The 20,379-nt window shown below is 44.3% G+C and overlaps 1 protein-coding gene across 1 annotated transcript; it reads right to left on the reverse strand.

Moving 5' to 3' along the window:
* Window positions 1-399: 399 nt before the first annotated feature.
* LOC120061660 (V-type proton ATPase subunit S1-like protein) lies at window positions 400-17,468 on the reverse strand. The gene is made up of 6 exons (XM_039011557.1): window positions 17,368-17,468; window positions 2,013-2,068; window positions 1,733-1,809; window positions 1,258-1,508; window positions 770-1,064; window positions 400-666 (listed from the first exon to the last, which is right to left on the reverse strand). The coding sequence occupies exons 1-6, from the start codon at window positions 17,466-17,468 to the stop codon at window positions 400-402; spliced, it is 1,047 nt and encodes a 348-aa protein (XP_038867485.1).
* Between the last annotated feature and the right edge of the window lie 2,911 nt (window positions 17,469-20,379).

Raw genomic sequence — 20,379 nt, forward strand, 5'->3', positions numbered from 1 at the left:
TCGTTAACTGTTGAATCGGGTGCTTCAGTGCCTGGCTGAGGTGAAAGCTTGGTGACACTGTGTCCCTCCAGGGCCCCTGGTCTCTTCCTGACCTTCAACCCCACGATCAAGAGGTTTTAACATCCAATAACCTTAGGTAGGAAATGAATGTGAAGGTTCAGGTCAATGAAAAAAGGAAGGATGGTAGACAAACACAGTTTTAATGCTTCAAAAAATGTGATAGCTTAGTATTGTTAACATGTTAACATGTTGGTCTTATAATAGAGAACAGGCAAAAGCCAACAGGTGAAAATAGTTGTCACTAGTAAACAAACATTTGGAAGCATGGAAAACAGTGTGGGTGCAACTTTTTCCCACTTTCATTCACCAGCATCCACGACTCTCTATCTTCTCCCTCTCTCACAGGCAGTTCTTGTCGGGTAGCTCGTACTGCTGTGAGGCCCTACGCTCTAGAGCTTTGCTCAGCCTGCGTGGGAAATACACCATAGCTTTATGTTCCTCATAGCGGTCGATGTGTTTGAGGTGCACCACCATGTGCAGAGCGTAGGCCAGCACCAACAGCAGGATCAGAGAGGTCACCAGGCCCATCAGTATGGCTGGGGTCAGGAAGGTGGCACAGTCGCTGGCCGACGCAAACTTATCAGACATGACGTTGAACGCCTGGATCTGCAGAGAGGAAGAGAGGAAATAGGAAATATTACAAGGTGAAGTAAACAAGTTTTTTTATAGATAAATCAATCAGTCATTAAAAACGGTCAAAGCTCCATACCTGGAAGTCAGTAAACGTGATGTGCCAGTTAGCTGAGGTGTCAGTGTGTGAGCTGGGCACCAGGAGGGTGTCATATTTGTGCTGACTGCTGACATGCTGGCAGTGATAGGAGGAGGTGGCGGGGGCGTACACCTCGCTGGCGTTGAATGTAGCCTCATGGGTCCAGTTGTAGTGGATGTGGACGCTGTCTAAGGTGAACCAGTTCTGCCCTGCCGACTCGTAGAATGTGTTGGACATCTGCAACCTGATAACAAGTCCCCTGAGGTCCTCCACATCGCCAAATTTCAGTGATAGCCTGTGTACAAAAACAGACTCAAATGTTGATTGAAAAGGACCGGGCCTTTAATAGGTAGATCCTGAGTGAGATATACAGGACTCATGTCATTGTAACAATATTTTCCTCCATTAATTGAATGTATAATTTAAACTTTTGATGACTACATAGCAGTCGATACAACTCATGGTCGGACATGATTTACAGTACTTACGTAGCCTTCTCCTTGGTGCAGATGGATCCCTTGGTGTCCACAGGGGCGTTGGGTCCAAAGGTCTTCTCCGTCAGGTCTATGAAGGTGTGGTTCTTGTAGCGGACGGCCAGGCGCTTGGCTTTGAACAGGATGCAGGTCTTGCCATTGTAGGCCACGCTCAGAGGAGAGTAGGGCCCGAATATGGGGGACTGGAGCAGCTTTCTCTTGCCCTTGTCATGGCCATGCTGGTTGAGGTGGTGCCAGCTATCCCGCTGCAGAGAGGAGGGGTAGAGGGGAGATTGGATCAATTAATATAATTGATTGACAAGAAACGCCACACACATAGTTATCCCGGTAGTAATAGTAAGACTAGTAAAACAAACTGTAGAGAATCTGAACAGTGTCCCCTAGGGGGCGATGTGATACTACGATGCACAGGATCAGAGAGAGCGGGGATAGAAAGAGAGCGAGAAGAGAAACAGAGAGAGACTTCTACCTTCAGTAATCTTTTGAGTGGGCTTTCCTCAGTGGGCACATAACCCTCAGCCACCAAGCTCATTCCATCAATACCACCTGACACAGAAACACAAATAAAAGAGTCAAATACTATTTTGCTAAAATATATTTGCTTACAAATACACTGCCTACCTACATGGACATTGACGCTTCAAGCTGTATGTTTGGGCAGTAGTTTTTAAACCGATACTGCATAAACATGTCTAAGACAGGCTTGATTGCGTCAAGCTCATAATCATGAGACATGATTTGTTATTTACCCGCTCTGATTCTCACAGCTGGGTATGGGACCTCTGTAACATAGTCGACTTCTGTGCTGTAGAGACAAGAGAAAATGACAATGTGGTTAAAAGATGCAGCTACATGTCCGTGCACATATTTTCTCAGAGTTGACAGAGCAGATTTCAAACCAGCACAAGGCAACATAGGGTAGCTATACTATTAGTGGCCAACCAATATGTTCTATGTCCACATGCGATACTATACCTTCAGCAGTTCACCTTTTGATCACTAACCAGATCATCATAGCCAATGTCTCCTGAACATTCTGGTAGGGTTGGGAATTGCCAGGGACCTCACGATACAATATCACAATACTTAGGTGGCGATACGATATATGTATTGCAATTCTCACGATTATATATGTATTGCGATTCGATACAGTGATTTTATTGCTCACGATGTCTGTTGCAGAGGGACAAGAGAGGGCCATGAGAAAACACGTTTAGATCAGTCATGGAAATAAAAGTGCTGAAAACAAATGGGTTCCCTATTTAAAAAGAAGATGGAGAACAAGCTATGAAGGAACAATACTGGAGTTTTGGTGCAGGTACAGCCAACTAGCGAAAATATGATATTGTCAAAAGGATATGATATATCGTCAAAAATAATATCCCGATATGTAACTGTATAAATGTTTTCCCCCCACCACTACTTTCTGGCGCAAAAAGGCGGGCATGTTGGTGGCAGCTACACATTGGTAATGGGTGGTGGTATATCTCTCCAATACAAAGCTTGTTTTATTTACTATCAAACCTTGACACTAGCGGTGGCCTACATGCAGTATCAGAGGATAAACACAATCATTTGACAGTATAGTTGTGATTGGTCAGCTTTGTATTGTCCTGTCCAGGCTGATCATGCAGTAGAGCTGGGAAGATAAAACTAAAATGATCGACGCCAACAATTTATCGAGGAAATTTTACTGATACCGATAATCCCAATAAATAGTCTACTAGAGAAATGTGAAGTTTAAAGGAAATAAGTCTGCTAATATGGGCTAATGGTACAATTGATTGATAGTAACAACATTCAAAGTAGCAGTATTTTTACAATTTATTTTACCTTTATTTAATCTCGTTTAACCTCGTTGCCTCGTTAAATAAAGGTAAAATAAATTGTAAAAATACTTCTACTTTGAATGTTGTTACTATCAATTGTACCATTAGCCCATATTAGCAGACTTATTTCCTTAAGAACAAATTCTTATTTTCAATGACGGCCTAGGAACAGTGGGTTAACTGCCTTGTTCATGGGCAGAATGACAGATTTTTACCTTGTCAGCTCGGGGATTCGATTTTACAGCCTTCCGGTTACTAGTCCAACGCTCTAACCACTAGGCTACCTGCCGCCCCATAGTAGTAGTAGTAGTACTAGTAGTAGTAGTGCTAATGGTATGGTAATATATAAAAGTAGGCTAACAAATGTACATGAATGTTATAAACGTATCGTTCTATTTATGGTTATCGTGATAATTCAGTCAATTTATCCATAACGCTTTACCATGCAGGCTAGGCTGTATGTGGTTTAAACCCCCAGTGGTTAATCTCAATCTGTGTGTGTGTGTGTGTGTGTGTGTGTGTGTGTGTGTGTGCGCGCGCGCGCGCGCGTGGGAACTAGGTTAGATTATGAGTTTGAATGTCTTGCCTCTGCTCAGCATGCAGTGATCTTACAGACAGGCTGTGCAGTCAGTCAGTACCCAGAACTGATCAGTACCCAGACCTGATCAGTACCCAGACCTGATCAGTACCCAGAACTGATCAGGCTGGTGACAAAACTAAGGCACCCAATTCCTTTAAAGTCTCACTCTCCTTTTCACCTCATTTATCACCTGATTTACTGAACCAAGGCTCATCTTAATAGATGGTACAGGTATCCTCATAACATGGTACAAGTGTGTGGGGGGGGGGGGCTATTCTAATACTCCTCTATTGTTCCTCAAGCACCAGGGGAGGCCGATGACATCACAGTGCACCCATCAGACCAACTCATTGGATGGACACCTCCTTGAAGTTTGCAGTTGTGTATAAAAAATTAAAAACATTCTCAAAACATGTATTTTTTTACTCTTAAGTCTGTGTACATTACCATATTTATACATGAGATGTTGTTTTTCAACAGGAAAAGTAAAAGAAATAGCTGGAATGCTTTTAGGCATAGATAAAGAACAACCACAGTACAGATTCCCCCCGAGGGTTTGCCCTATATTTTAAGCACTTCGTACGTTGTTTTTGCATCAATATCGAATGACAATGTCTGTGAGAGGAATAGCTTGCAGGGACTGTTGAGTGTAGCTTTTAACCCAATTGACAACTCAGTGTAAAGTAAACATTGTGAGTGAACTTGCTATGAGGTTTGCTTTTAATTCAATTCAATTCAAGGGCTTTATTGGCATGGGAAACATATGTTAACATTGCCAAAGCAAGTGAAGTAGATAATAAACAAAGGTGAAATAAACAATAAAATGAACAGTAAACATTACACTCACAGAAGTTCCGAAATAATAGACACATTTCAAATGTCATATTATGTCTATATACAGTGTTATAACAATGTGCAAATACAAGTACAAAAGTACAATATTTTAAATAAACATAAATATGGGTTGTATTTACAATGGTGTTTGTTCTTCACTGGTTGCTCTTTTCTTGTGGAACCTTTATCTGTGCTTTGCTTGACTGAATTGGGCCCTATAGTATGTTGTGCAGAAGTAGCTAGGATGTTAATTTACATAGGCCATTACACCAAAATTGTTGGAATTCACTGTCTGAACACTACCAGCTATTAGACAGATAGGCTGTTTAATAATACCCTGATCAGCTGGATTTGAAGAAATTATTTTTTATTTCGAAAATTATACCCTGATCATTTCCTCTGGGGTAGCTATCCATCTGGGCATGTCTGTGTTGTTACACATCTGCTGTTATCAGACAGTAACCTGCCAGTAACATGGCACTGTGAATTTGTCCACCTGGCTCAAGACTATAGGATCTGGGTTCAGGAAGGGATATCAGAAAGGCACTCCTCACTGGGCACAGATGACAGTTCAATGTCTAGTTTTGATAAACATTTGATTGAGTTATCAACTAATGTGAATTTCCAAGTAAAACCAACAAACATTTTACATTTACATTTAAGTCATTTAGCAGACGCTCTTATAATCAGCTCATTGCATTTAGGTAAAGGCTGGATGAAATTATTTTTTATTTTTTTATTTATGTCTCATTCATTTACTTTTTGCAAATCGCATCAGTTTTCCATGTTGACTCAATGTCATCACATTTATATTTTTAGTTGAAATGACGTGTAAACAACGTTGATTCAACCTACTTGTGCCCAGTGTGACCTGGTCTAGTGATCACCAACCCTATTTCTAGAGAGCTGTAACAAAAGCTGTTGTTCAGGAACAGTTAAATGGTCTGGGGCCGTTAGCTCTGGTGCTATTGCCTAGGGCCCGGTTTCCCAAAAGCATCTTAAAGCTAAGTTCATCGTTAAAACCTTCGTAGTAGCACCGTTAAATCTGCGAGCTAAGAGCATCGTTAAAACCATCGTTACTAAACTTGCACTTGAAAATGCTCGTTATTTACCGACTCCCTCAGATCACTAGTAGAACAGCTAAATGCGTCGTTAGATGCTTTTCTTTGCTCTTCCATGTCACTTTATTCACAGTAGATCTCTGCTAAACATAGAATGAAGAAGTTGATCTGTCTGACGGTGACTGCCGATAACTGCAGAACGAAGTTAACTACAAATACAACGTTGCCAAAGTCTTTGCAATTGTTACAAACAAGTGAAGAATAAAAATCTGCTTCAAATGGAAGCCAATATGACTGCATATGTGGCTCTAACGACGCACTCAGCGAATGTTCTCTCTGCGTGGTGTTTTGGGAAACGCACGTTACATCTTCGGCCGTTGTAGGAACAATGCATAGTTAAAACACTTGTAAACTTAAATTCCATCGCTATCGGGAAACCGGGCCCAGGTAAAGCAAGCTTGGGCTTGACATAGATAATTGGTGGGGCTGTTGCTCAAGTCAAGGACAATTACTAGTCTTATTATAACAGTCTTAATTAGTTCTGAGAAGTGAGCTGTTAGCAGTCAGGGGCTAGAGGGGTTGCTTTTCAGGAAGCGTTAGATTAGAAGAAGGTCAACCTAGTATCAGTTAGCATCCGTCCAGGAGGTCAGGTGGACACACCAGGGGAAGTTCCTGTCAGGCTAGGGGCATCTCATTGCCAGCCCACCTGACTGAGGGATCAGGATTAGTGTAGGGGTGGAACACTGGAGTAACGTCTCTGGGGCTAAAAACACTGTTTAGTGCCAGGAGAGCACCAGGATGCACTGAGCTCTCCAGGTCCAGCTGCATGACAAGAAGAGAGATTAGACCATGAGTGGCTATTCTTATCCTCAAAGAGCCTGTGTGGGTCCAGGCGTTTGTTCCAGCCAAGCAATCGACCTACATGTGATTCAACATATCAACTAATCATAGGCTTCAACCAAGCTGGCTTTGATTAGTTGGGGAAAGAATAAGTGCACTATTTGTGGAGAACGGTAGATAATTGGACCATGCACATTGGGACAATTGGAAGAGCTACCTGTCATGTCTATTTCCTGACTTCTTTGACCTATGACATATGTGTCTAATCCTTTATCCTCCTTTATCTTATTCTAGCTACATGTTAGGAAGCAGAGTTACAATGTCTAAACATGCACAGAGGTTGCTTAAAGGATACAACAGCCTAATTGTCTAGTTTTGTTTCCAAACAGAGGAGAGTTGATGAACTTAAGGACCATTTAATTAGTCGTAGGGACGCACAACAACAGCATGGTGTTTCTCTACCGTAGTAGATTAACATTTTTAGAAGAAAATAATCTTGCTATTGCTTATTTATTTAGCAAAAAGTGTTGTCCTTTTCATTTACAGAAACAGAAAAAATAACACTCATGAACGCAATGCTTTTCAACCAGGCGGTCTTCTGCAGACAGTGGCACCCTGCTGCTGATGACGCGTGTTTACTTACACATAATCAAATACGCAAATGCGTAATTCATGAATGTTACTTAAGCAAGGTCACCTTCTTTTGGTTGTTTGGATTACCTGCCCCCCCGGAGCACTTTTCCTAATGTCCCCGTTGCCTTTATTGACCCAGAACTTTCTGATTGGATGGGCTGTCATGATAATGAACACATGGTTTCCAAGTATTTGATGGCTTTTCTATCCCATTTCAACCATTACCATAAGCCCATCCTCCGATTTTCCCATCCACCAGCCGCCACTGTTGTGATGATAGTGTCCCTTGTAGTCTACCTTTGGTCCTCTCCATTGCGCACACTATGTAGAGTAAGCTGCTATGTTCTGTGTATGAATCAAATGACGATGGAGTTTAGCTTCTCTGATGCCAGCTACAGTAGATCTGATGTAGACTGAGCTTACCCTAAAATGGAGGTGCTGAGATAATGATGTTGGAAGTTGATGTGTTGGATTCTTGATGTGTGCGTGCCCTAGTAGTGCCGTTTGGCAGTTTGACCTGGCATGTGAGACTGTGATAGCGTGCCAGGCTGGTTGACGTCTGTGACTTATCACCTGCATCTGTTCTCCTACCGACACCCAGCGTAAAATAAACAGACGCATAACAACACAGCCACTCAATAAAAACATCCCATTTGATTTACACCCAATATGCATAGAATGTAACTAAATCAACACAGGGGCCTACGGCGCCGAATGACACTAAAGACCTCATTTTACCCTCAACTACACTAATAGGTCCTCCATCAGCCCGGTTTCCTAAACATCACAGCTCCACACACGAGTGAATACCCAGGCTTCAGCTGGCTGGAAGAGGCTGCCTTGCAAGTGTTTGTATATAAACGCAAGTAAGCCCAGCCGTTTGTTCCTGTGCCAGTTTGGCCAGGTCAGCTGCAACCCTGTTACTGGCTGACCCTGTCACACGGAGCCCGAGTGCTGAACAGGCCCTTTATATCATCAAAGCTATTCCACAGCCACTCCTTGGCTCACCTCACAGAGGTACTCTTCAACACAAAAAGACAGACACACATTTATATTTTTGTAATTTAGCAGACTCTCTTATCCTGAGCAATTATGTTAAAGTGCCTTGCTCAAGGGCACACCAATAGATTTCTCACCTAGTCGGCTTTAGGATTCAAACCAGCGCCCTTTCGGTTACTGACCTAATGCTCTTAACCGCTAGGCTACCTGCCACCAGGACACACATGGACCCACACTCATACAGAAGGAACAGGCACATATAAACTACACGCACTAGCATCTGCATATTCAAATATACAAAGAGTCAAACACCTGTCCAGACACACAGACATTCATGGAGATGTACTGTATACCATGCACACATTCACACACAAACATACATTGATAAACGATAACACAAACAACAGAACGATACACATGCACTCTCTACTGGGCTGAGTTGGCTATACTGGAGCAGACAAGGTGTGGTACGCATCAAACAGTAAACAGGACAAGCTCGCTCTGCCAATGCAGTGACTCTGTTCAGAAGCACTGCTCTACAGCGATGGAGATTGGTACCTCAATGAACTCTCAGCGTCTCCTACCTCTCTGGGCCTCTCTCTACCTCTGCCTTATACATCAAGTAGATTACCAGGATATGTTTCAATTGTCATCTGTTTTACTTACCCTTCATTTATTCAGGGAAGCCTCGTTGAGGTTGTAACCTGTGTTATTTACCCTTCATTTATTCAAGGAAGCCTCGTTGAGGTTGTAACCTGTGTTATTTACCCTTCATTTATTCAAGGAAGCCTCGTTGAGGTTGTAATCTGTGTTATTTACCCTTCATTTATTCAAGGAAGCCTCGTTGAGGTTGTAACCTGTGTTATTTACCCTTCATTTATTCAAGGAAGCCTCGTTGAGGTTGTAATCTGTGTTATTTACCCTTCATTTATTCAAGGAAGCCTCGTTGAGGTTGTAACCTGTGTTATTTACCCTTCATTTATTCAAGGAAGCCTCGTTGAGGTTGTAATCTGTGTTATTTACCCTTCATTTATTCAAGGAAGCCTCGTTGAGGTTGTAACCTGTGTTATTTACCCTTCATTTATTCAAGGAAGCCTCGTTGAGGTTGTAATCTGTGTTATTTACCCTTCATTTATTCAAGGAAGCCTCGTTGAGGTTGTAATCTGTGTTATTTACCCTTCATTTATTCAGGGAAGCCTCGTTGAGGTTGTAACCTGTGTTATTTACCCTTCATTTATTCAGGGAAGCCTCGTTGAGGTTGTAATCTGTGTTATTTACCCTTCATTTATTCAGGGAAGCCTCGTTGAGGTTGTAATCTGTGTTATTTACCCTTCATTTATTCAAGGAAGCCTCGTTGAGGTTGTAATCTGTGTTATTTACCCTTCATTTATTCAGGGAAGCCTCGTTGAGGTTGTAACCTGTGTTATTTACCCTTCATTTATTCAGGGAAGCCTCGTTGAGGTTGTAATCTGTGTTATTTACCCTTCATTTATTCAGGGAAGCCTCGTTGAGGTTGTAATCTGTGTTATTTACCCTTCATTTATTCAGGGAAGCCTCGTTGAGGTTGTAATCTGTGTTATTTACCCTTCATTTATTCAGGGACGCCTCGTTGAGGTTGTAATCTGTGTTATTTACCCTTCATTTATTCAGGGAAGCCTCGTTGAGGTTGTAATCTGTGTTATTTACCCTTCATTTATTCAGGGAAGCCTCGTTGAGGTTGTAACCTGTGTTATCCTGGTCAGGAGGCATTATCACTAAGCACCAATAGCCTGTCTGCATTACCCCTTCCAACATGTCTTTGATACGTTAATTGTATATGCAGGTGATGACTAATAATAGACTATTAGAGCAGATTAAGACTAAAGCGTTTAGAGAGACTCTAAGGTCCCCTGCTGCTACTCAGGTGGCTGTGTTTTTATGCTTAAGAACTGACCTCAGGACAGATTTGGAGGTGTGATAAATATAGTGAGGTCTGCTTGGGATCAGGAGTCAGATCCCTGCTACTGGTCAAGATTAAGTTAATCAGAAAATAGTCCTCTGTTTTATGAGTACTTTGATAAGAGAGGTAAAACAATAGGAACAAAAAGAGAATGTATGAATCAGTATGAAAGCAGCCGACGTGTGCTCAGCATATGTGGGAACTCCTTCAAGACTGTTGGAAAAGCATTCCTCATGAAGCTGGTTGAGAGAATGCCAAGAGTGTGCAAAGCTGTCATCAAGGCAAAGGGTGGCTACTTTGAAGAATCTCAAATCTCAAATATATTTTGATTTCTTTAAAACTTCTTTGGTTACTACATGATTTCATATGTGTTATTTAATAGTTTTGATGTCTTCACTATTGTTCTACAATGTAGAAAATAGTAAAAATAAAGAAAAACCCTTGAATGAGTAGGTGTCCAAACTTTTGACTGGTACTGTATGTTTTACAGGTAAGTTTATGATAACAGGCATGTTGAATGTTCATCAGTTTAAAAGTATTGTGATGTTGGACATGGCTCCAGTCCGGAGTCTATAGCTACCCTCCTGTAGGTTTACACTCCAACCCTGTTCCTGGAGAGCTACCGTCCTGTAGGTTTTCACTCCAACCCTAATCTAGCGCACATGATTCTAATAATTAGCTGGTTGATGAACGGAATCAGGGTAGTTACAACTGGGGTTGGAGTGAAAACCTACAGGACGGTAGCTCTCCAGGAACAGGGTTGGAGTGTAAAACTACAGGAGGGTAGCTCTCCAGGAACAGGGTTGGAGTGTAAACCTACAAGACGGTAGCTCTCCAGGAACAGGGTTGGAGTGTAAACCTACAGGAGGGTAGCTCTCCAGGAACAGGGTAGGAGTGTAAACCTACAGGATGGTAGCTCTCCAGGAACATGGTTGGAGTGTAAACCTACAAGACGGTAGCTCTCCAGGAACAGGGTTGGAGTGTAAACATACAGGACACTAGCTCTCCAGGAACAGGGTTGGAGTGAAAACCTCCAGGACGGTAGATCTCCAGGAACAGGGTTGGAGTGTAAACCTACAGGACGGTAGATCTCCAGGAACAGGGTTGGAGTATAAACCTACAGGACGGTAGATCTCCAGGAACAGGGTTGGAGTGTAAACCTACAGGATGGTAGATCTCCAGGAACAGGGTTGGAGTGAAAACCTCCAGGACGGTAGATCTCCAGGAACAGGGTTGGAGTGAAAACCTCCAGGACGGTAGATCTCCAGGAACAGGGTTGGAGTGTAAACCTACAGGACGGTAGATCTCCAGGAACAGGGTTGGAGTGTAAACCTACAGGATGGTAGCTCTCCAGGAACAGGGTTGGAGTGTAGTAAACCTACAGGACGGTAGCTCTCCAGGAACAGGGTTGGATTGTAAACCTTCAGGACGGTAGCTCTCCAGGAACAGGGTTGGAGTGTAAACCTACAGGACGGTAGATCTCCAGGGACAGGGTTGGAGTGTAAACCTACAGGACGGTAGATCTGCAGGAACAGGGTTGGAGTGTAAACCTACAGGACGGTAGCTCTCCAGGAACAGGGTTAGAGTGTAGTAAACCTACAGGACGGTAGCTCTCCAGGAACAGGGTTGGGGTGTAGTAAACCTACAGGACGGTAGCTCTCCAGGAACACGGTTGGAGTGTAAACCTACAGGACGGTAGATCTCCAGGAACAGGGTTGTAGTGTAAACCTACAGGACGGTAGCTCTCCAGGAACAGGGTTGGAGTGTAGTAAACCTACAGGACGGTAGCTCTCTAGGAACAGGGTTGGACTGTAAACCTACAGGATGGTAGATCTACAGGAACAGGGTTGGAGTGTAAACCTACAGGACGGTAGATCTACAGGAACAGGGTTGGAGTGTAAACCTACAGGGCGGTAGATCTACAGGAACAGGGTTGGAGTGTAAACCTACAGGACGGTAGATCTACAGGAACAGGGTTGGAGTGTAAACCTACAGGACGGTAGATCTACAGGAACAGGGTTGGAGTGTAAACCTACAGGACGGTAGATCTACAGGAACAAGGTTGGAGTGTAGTAAACCTACAGGACGGTAGCTCTCCAGGAACAGGGTTGGAGTGTAAACCTACAAGACGGTAGCTCTCCAGGAACAGGGTTGGGGTGTAATCCTACAAGACGGTAGCTCTTCAGGAACAGGGTTGGAGTGTAAACCTACAGGACGGTAGCTCTCCAGGAACAGGGTTGGAGTGAAAACCTACAGGACGGTAGTTCTCCAGGAACAGGGTTGGAGTTTAAACCTACAGGACGGTAGCTCTCCAGGAACAGGGTTGGAGTGAAAACCTACAGGACGGTAGCTCTCCAGGAACAGGGTTGGAGTTTAAACCTACAGGACGGTAGCTCTCCAGGAACAGGGTTGGAGTGTAAACCTACAGGACGGTAGCACTCCTGGAACAGGGTTGGAGTGTAAACCTACAGGACGGTAGCTCTCCAGGAACAGGGTTGGAATGTACACCTACAGGACGCTAGCTCTCCAGGAACAGGGTTGGAGTGTAAACCTACAGGACGGTAGCTCTCCAGGAACAGGGTTGGAGTGTAAACCTACAGGACGGTAGCTCTCCAGGAACTGGGTTGGAGTGTAAACCTACAGGACGTCAGATCTCCAGGAACAGGGTTGGAGTGTAAACCTACAGGACGGTAGATCTCCAGGAACAGGGTTGGAGTGTAAACCTACAGGACGGTAGCTCTCCAGCAACAGGGTTAGAGTGTAGTAAACCTACAGGACGGTAGCTCTCCAGGAACAGGGTTGGACTGTAAACCTACAGGACGGTAGATCTCCAGGAACAGGGTTGGAGTGTAAACCTACAGGACGGTAGATCTACAGGAACAGGGTTGGAGTGTAAACCTACAGGACGGTAGATCTACAGGAACAGGGTTGGAGTGTAAACCTACAGGACGGTAGATCTACAGGAACAGGGTTGGAGTGTAAACCTCTAGGACGGTAGATCTACAGGAATAGGGTTGGAGTGTAAACCTACAGGATGGTAGATCTACAGGAACAAGGTTGGAGTGTAGTAAACCTACAGGACGGTAGCTCTCCAGGAACAGGGTTGGAGTGTAGTAAACCTACAGGACGGTAGATCTACAGGAACAGGGTTGGAGTGTAAACCTACAGGACGGTAGCTCTCCAGGAACAGGGTTGGAGTGTAAACCTACAGGACGGTAGATCTAAGAGGAACAGGGTTGGAGTGTAAAACTACAGGACGGTAGATCTACAGGAACAGGGTTGGAGTGTAAAACTACAGGACGGTAGATCTACAGGAACAGGGTTGGAGTGTAAACCTACAGGACGGTAGATCTACAGGAACAAGGTTGGAGTGTAAACCTACAGGACGGTAGATCTACAGGAACAGGGTTGGAGTGTAAACCTACAGGACGGTAGCTCTCCAGGAACAGGGTTGGAGTGAAAACCTACAGGACGGTAGCTCTCCAGGAACAGGGTTGGAGTGTAAACCTACAGGACGGTAGCTCTCCAGGAACAGGGTTGGAGTGTAAACCTACAGGACGGTAGCTCTCCAGGAACAGGGTTGGAGTTTAAACCTACAGGACGGTAGATCTCCAGGAACAGGGTTGGAGTGTAAACCTACAGGACGGTAGATCTCCAGGAACAGGGTTGGAGTGTAAACCTACAGGACGGTAGCTCTCCAGGAACAGGGTTAGAGTGTAGTAAACCTACAGGACGGTAGCTCTCCAGGAACAGGGTTGGGGTGTAGTAAACCTACAGGACGGTAGATCTCCAGGAACAGGGTTGGAGTGTAAACCTACAGGACGGTAGATCTACAGGAACAGGGTTGGAGTGTAGTAAACCTACAGGACGGTAGCTCTCCAGTAACAGGGTTGGACTGTAAACCTACAGGACGGTAGCTCTCTAGGAACAGGGTTGGAGTGTAAACCTACAGGACGGTAGATCTACAGGAACAGGGTTGGAGTGTAACCCTACAGGACGGTAGATCTACAGGAACAGGGTTGGAGTGTAAACCTACAGGACGGTAGATCTACAGGAACAGGGTTGGAGTTTAAACCTACAGGACGGTAGATCTCCAGGAACAGGGTTGGAGTGTAAACCTACAGGACGGTAGATCTCCAGGAACAGGGTTGGAGTGTAAACCTACAGGACGGTAGCTCTCCAGGAACAGGGTTAGAGTGTAGTAAACCTACAGGACGGTAGCTCTCCGGGAACAGGGTTGGGGTGTAGTAAACCTACAGGACGGTAGATCTCCAGGAACAGGGTTGGAGTGTAAACCTACAGGACGGTAGATCTACAGGAACAGGGTTGGAGTGTAGTAAACCTACAGGACGGTAGCTCTCCAGTAACAGGGTTGGACTGTAAACCTACAGGACGGTAGCTCTCCAGGAACAGGGTTGGAGTGTAAACCTACAGGACGGTAGATCTACAGGAACAGGGTTGGAGTGTAAAACTACTGGACGGTAGATCTACAGGAACAGGGTTGGAGTGTAGTAAACCTACAGGACGGTAGCTCTCCAGTAACAGGGTTGGACTGTAAACCTACAGGACGGTAGCTCTCCAGGAACAGGGTTGGAGTGTAAACCTACAGGACGGTAGATCTACAGGAACAGGGTTGGAGTGTAAAACCTACAGGACGGTAGATCTACAGGAACAGGGTTGGAGTGTAAAACTACTGGACGGTAGATCTACAGGAACAGGGTTGGAGTGTAAACCTACAGGACGGTAGATCTACAGGAACAGGGTTGGAGTGTAAACCTACAGGACGGTAGATCTACAGGAACAGGGTTGGAGTGTAAACCTACAGGACGGTAGATCTACAGGAACAGGGTTGGAGTGTAAACCTACAGGACGGTAGCTCTCCAGGAACAGGGTTGGAGTGTAAACCTACAGGACGGTAGATCTACAGGAACAGGGTTGGAGTGTAAACCTACAGGAATGTAGATCTCCAGGAACAGGGTTGGAGTGTAAACCTTCAGGACGGTAGCTCTCCAGGAACAGGGTTAGAGTGTAGTAAACCTACAGGACGGTAGCTCTCCAGGAACAGGGTTGGAGTGTAAACCTACAGGACTGTAGATCTACAGGAACAGGGTTGGAGTGTAAACCTACAGGACGGTAGCTCTCCAGGAACAGGGTTGGAGTGTAAACCTACAGGACTGTAGATCTACAGGAACAGGGTTGGAGTGTAAAACTACAGGACGGTAGATCTACAGGAACAGGTTTGGAGTGTAAACCTACAGGACGGTAGCTCTCCAGGATCAGGGTTGGAGTGTAAACCTACAGGACGGTAGCTCTCCAGGAACAGGGTTGGAGTGTAAACCTACAGGACGGTAGATCTACAGGAACAGGGTTGGAGTGTAAACCTACAGGACGGTAGCTCTCCAGGATCAGGGTTGGAGTGTAAACCTACAGGATCGTAGATCTACAGGAACAGGGTTGGAGTGTAAAACTACAGGACGGTAGATCTACAGGAACAGGTTTGGAGTGTAAACCTACAGGACGGTAGCTCTCCAGGAACAGGGTTGGAGTGTAAACCTACAGGACGGTAGCTCTCCAGGAACAGGGTTGGAGTGTAAACCTACAGGACGGTAGATCTACAGGAACAGGGTTGGAGAGCCCTGGTCTAGCTAATAACATTCCTTTTGAAACTTTAAAGCTACCATTCTACAGTACCTTTCATATGGATCTTTCTCTACTATCCTACCTTCCCCCCTGAATGTACACTTCTGTCTCCTATGAATCTCTAGCCAGTGAATATAGATCTTTGAAATTAAATTCAGTTATTTTTATATAACAGAATCTCAGTTTGTGGCAGAGCAGAGAGGAACCAATATACTGTATGTAGTAAGACAGACAAACACATGGGAGAACTATGTAAGTTATTGTCTTCTGTTTGTTTTGAAGATGCAGCTTTAGCTTTTGAAAGATAGAAGAAAGAAATGCAACTAATGTAGCTGATGGTCAAAGCAATGAGAAAACAAACAATTAGTCAAGCCTGTTGACATTGTCTACATTTGCGAGGAATGACTCATAAGCATGGAAATATATACAATTACAGCGATCCAGAATGTCTTTGTCTGGTTGTGTAAACATTTCTATAGCATGTGAAACTATTCAATGGAAACAAACAAAAGTATACTGTCCCGGTAATTGTTTAGTTGAAGAGCCAAGCGAAAATTGCCAAAATATTCACATCTGAAATATTTAAATTTTATTTAACTAGGCAAGTCAGTTAAGAACAACAGATTTTTACCTTGTTAGCTCAGGGATTCAATCTAGCAACCTTTCGGTTATTGGCTCAATGCTCTAACCACTAGGCTACCTGCCGCCCCCATGAATATCAACAGAAAACCATTAGAATCCTCACAACAACCAGTAGTTCTGAATGTAGTATTGATTGTAATTGTTATATAGTGAATACAACTGTAATGTTATCAAGTATATCTCCAAGAGAGTAAGCATAAAGCCTCAACATTGCCCCCCTTTGTGTTGCTGAGAAAGAAAAATCATTCTATGCCATCAATGATAAAAATTCCATGCAGAGGTAAACATTGATTCCTGCACCTTTCCCAACGTCAATGCCCCTAGCAGCAGTGTTGACAAAGGCCCTCTCTCCCTCTCTCGCTCTCTCACTTTCTCTCTTGCTCTCTCTCCCAGAGACAGGTCTGTACTGCCTGGGTTTGGCCTCTGAATATTTAATCTTGCTACATCTGACCTGCAGGACCGTGTGTACGCAGACAAGACCGAGTAGCATCCACCTTCTCACCCTTCTTTTTCTCTCTCTCTCTTTCTCCCTCTCTCTCTCCCTCTTTCTCTTCATCTGGAAACAGAGCCCAACAGACCAGCCCTTCTTCTCCTCTGTCCCATCCCTTTGTTTTGTTCCTATTCTCCCCTCCTTTCCATTGTCCTGGCCTTATTTACCTGGCCTTCCATTGTCCTGGCCTTATTTACCTGCTCCCTGCCAGACAGACACCAGCCGTGTGATCAATGACAAATGCCTGATGCATGCTAAAATATACACAACCATACAGTATCCGACCACAGATTCAACAACGCTTTTACAGCAACAGCATCGTTATCAGATCTGATGCCTTGTGTATTTAAGTAGAGATAGGGAGAGAGACAGAGAGACAGGAAGGGAGAGAGACGGAGAGACAGGAAGGGAGAGGGTGAGGGAGGGAGACAGAGAGACAGGAAGGGAGAGAGAAAGAAAGACAGAGAGACAGGAAGGGAGACAGAGGGAGGAAGAAAGAAAGAAAGGGAGAGAGGGAGGAAGAAAGACCCTTGTTGCACATCAGCCTCCCAGCATCCTTGGACCCCCCCCCCCCCCCCCCCACTCCCCCCTCCCTCCCAATCTCAGAGGGTATTTACCTTCTCTCTAGGAGTGCAGGCACTTGATCAAAGGACAGGGTGGGCTGGCTGAAGGCAGACAGCAAGGCAGAGGAGAGCAGGAGGAACGCGTGTGCAGCCATTGAGACAATGAGAGGAGACTGCCGCTGGTGAGCTCCGCTTCATTATCTGCTCTCCTTCCCTGTATCGCCAGCCACTTAGCTCACTGACAGACAGCCATAGCAGCCAGTCACAGCGCAGGAGAAGAGATCAATGTGCGTCATACTCACACAGTCACACAACCCCTCCCTTCCACCTCTCCCTCCCTTCTCCCTTCTCTGTCATCCTCCCTATTTTTCTCTCTCTCGTTCTCCCTCTCTCATGCAAGCATAGCTGCAGGCAAACCCTAAGTATAGACAGGCTTATTACTCCCCCCACCCCCCCTCATCTCCTTATACCTTCTCCAGACCAATAATGTACATGAAACATACACAAACACACAAACACACGCACACAGAAAGAGAAGAAAAAAAACAATCACCTGGGAATGTCAAGGTCAGATTGTGTAGGAGGACAGGATGTTAACATTATTTTACTGGGAGGCAAAAAAAAGCCATGAGTGCATGATCTAGATCCCCAGTGGGTGTACTGCCACAATAGCTGAAATAATTCACTTGATCTCTGCGTTGTTGTGAGCACAGGAGGCCTGGGGCAGAGGAAATGGTCCACTGAGGCTGAATATGTGTATGATAGAAACAGCTGAACAACTAAGGGACTAAATGTGGATCACACAACCCGGGTGGCCTGATGACTCAATGTCCTAATTTTTGATGGTTTCTATGTTATTCTATTTCCTGTCAATAAGATATGGTTGGATGATTTGTCTGACACATTTTTGTTATTTGTATTTCTCTGCTGCTTTCTCACATTTATGTTATGTGTTATGAGCAATACTGTGTATCAAATACTGTGTATCAAATACGGTGTATTAAATACTGTGTATCAAATACTGTGGATCAAATACTGTGGATCAAATACTGTGGATCAAATACGGTACATAGAAATATGTACATGTTACGTGTTATTCACGTATATGTACGGGTAGGTGCTATTCACATAGCTATTTGGAAATGAAATAGGAATTCCAGGAACATTCTATAGAAATTAGATAACAGAATGTAACAGTTAGATAAGGGATGTTTTGTTCAAGGTTTTTGTAGATTGTCTTTGCCATTGAAGAATACATTAATTAATTATATGTTTACTTACTCATAACCTTCCTAAATCTAGGTTGCCCCTCTGAGATTAAAAAGAGAAATCTCTTTAATGAATAGAGCAGAGTCCTTGGCAGAAAGAGGGTCGAGACTCTTGATCTTCTTGAGAGTGACGTGCCTGGGTTTCTCTGAGCGGGCCATGCCAGACCGGGGAAGTGTGTGTGTGTGTGTGTGTGTGTGTGTGTGTGTGTGTGTGTGTGTGTGTGTGTGTGTGTGTGTGTGTGTGTGTGTGTGTGTGTGTGTGTGTGTGTGTGTGTGTGTGTGTGTGTGTGTGCGTGCGTGCGTGCGTGCGTGCGTGCGTGCCTGCCTGCCTGCCTGCCTGCCTGCCTGCCTGCCTGCGTGCGTGCGTGCGCGTAAAGGCTGGGACAGGTCAGTCAGTCTCATAGGCACTAACAGGAGTTGACTAAAGCCTGTCTCAGCCTTCTCTCTGTTCTTACTTATCTATCACACCAACATACCTGATTGTCTCTCTAATGCCAAAGATGAGGTACAGTAGACTTTTAGTCCAACCAAAGTGAAACTCCAGCCACAAAGCAAAGTGGATCCACTGGATCTATATAATATGTTTGATGACAAAGAGACACCTTTTTTATTCCTCATGTGAAATAGAGGATCATTTGAAATGTTGCCATTGAAATGGGTTTTATTCCTCATGTGAAACAGAGGATCATTTGAAATGTTGCCATTGAAATGGGTTTTATTCCTCATGTGAAACAGAGGATCACTGTCACACCAGCCTTCGCTTTGGCTCCCCCTCCTGTCCAGCTCAGGCGTTCGGTGTCGCTGGCCTTCTAGCTGCTGCCGAACCTGCTGCTGCCGAACCTGCTGCTGGCGAACCTGCTGCTGCCGAACCTGCTGCTGGCGAACCTGCTGCTGGCAAACCTGCTGCTGGCAAACGCCCTTCACTCATCAACACCCGGACATGTCTCGTCATCATTACACACACCTGGTTCCGATCCCCACTGTATCACTGTATATATACTCCCTCTGTTATTTGTCTTTGACGGTCATTGTAAATGTTGCTTGTTTTCCTGAGAGGAATCTCTCCTACTATTTCCTGAGTACTTTATTATTTTGCACTTTGGGTTTCATCCCACTTTTATTTATATAGTGCTTTTATAAGCTCAGTAGTTCTAAACCTGCGACTGCCTACTCCTCTCTACACTTGTGACAATCATTTGAAATGTAGCCATTGAAATGGTTTTTATTCCTGGTGAAATAGAGGATCATTTGACATGTCATTGAAATGGTTTTTATTCCTGGTGAAATAGAGAATCATTTGACATGTTGTCATTGAAATGGTTTTTATTCCTGATGAAATAGAGGATCATTTGACATGTCATTGAAATGGTTTTTATTCCTGCTGAAATAGAGGATCATTTGACATGTTGTCATTGAAATGGTTTTTATTCCTGGTGAAATAGAGGATCATTTGACATGTTGTCATTGAAATGGTTTTTATCTGTTGTCTCCTTCCTGGTGGCCTCTGTGACATCACCTCAGTGTAATCTTGATCTAAATCCCAGGCTCCACTGTTCCTAGAGGATATTTATTTGGAAGGAGTTTTCTATGAATGCTACAGAAATGGGCAAACATTGGTAAGAAGAAGGTTAGTCTCTTCCAACTGCCACCGTGTACAGCCTACGGCACACAAGAGGAGAGTTCTTGCCTTTCAGAAATGTTCTGTGAACCAACTATATTTAGCTGGGAAAACACTGCCAGTAAATGGTCCCTGCCCATTTTTTTTTCATGGTTTCCACCAAAATTTTGTATTGACTCT

This window comes from Salvelinus namaycush, chromosome 16 (genome assembly GCF_016432855.1).
Source record: "Salvelinus namaycush isolate Seneca chromosome 16, SaNama_1.0, whole genome shotgun sequence".
In the NCBI taxonomy this organism is placed as follows: domain Eukaryota; kingdom Metazoa; phylum Chordata; class Actinopteri; order Salmoniformes; family Salmonidae; genus Salvelinus; species Salvelinus namaycush.

What these genes read in the sequence shown, in the direction of transcription:
- LOC120061660 (XM_039011557.1), bottom strand. Translation starts at nt 17,468, where the DNA reads ATGGCTGCACACGCGTTCCTCCTGCTCTCCTCTGCCTTGCTGTCTGCC. An exon ending in AGCTGTGAGAATCAGAGCGG is followed by an intron (nt 1,810 to 2,012) that starts GTAAATAACAAA and finishes TTTCTGTGTCAG; the next exon opens with GTGGTATTGATGGAATGAGC. An exon ending in TCACGTTTACTGACTTCCAG is followed by an intron (nt 667 to 769) that starts GTATGGAGCTTT and finishes TCCTCTCTGCAG; the next exon opens with ATCCAGGCGTTCAACGTCAT.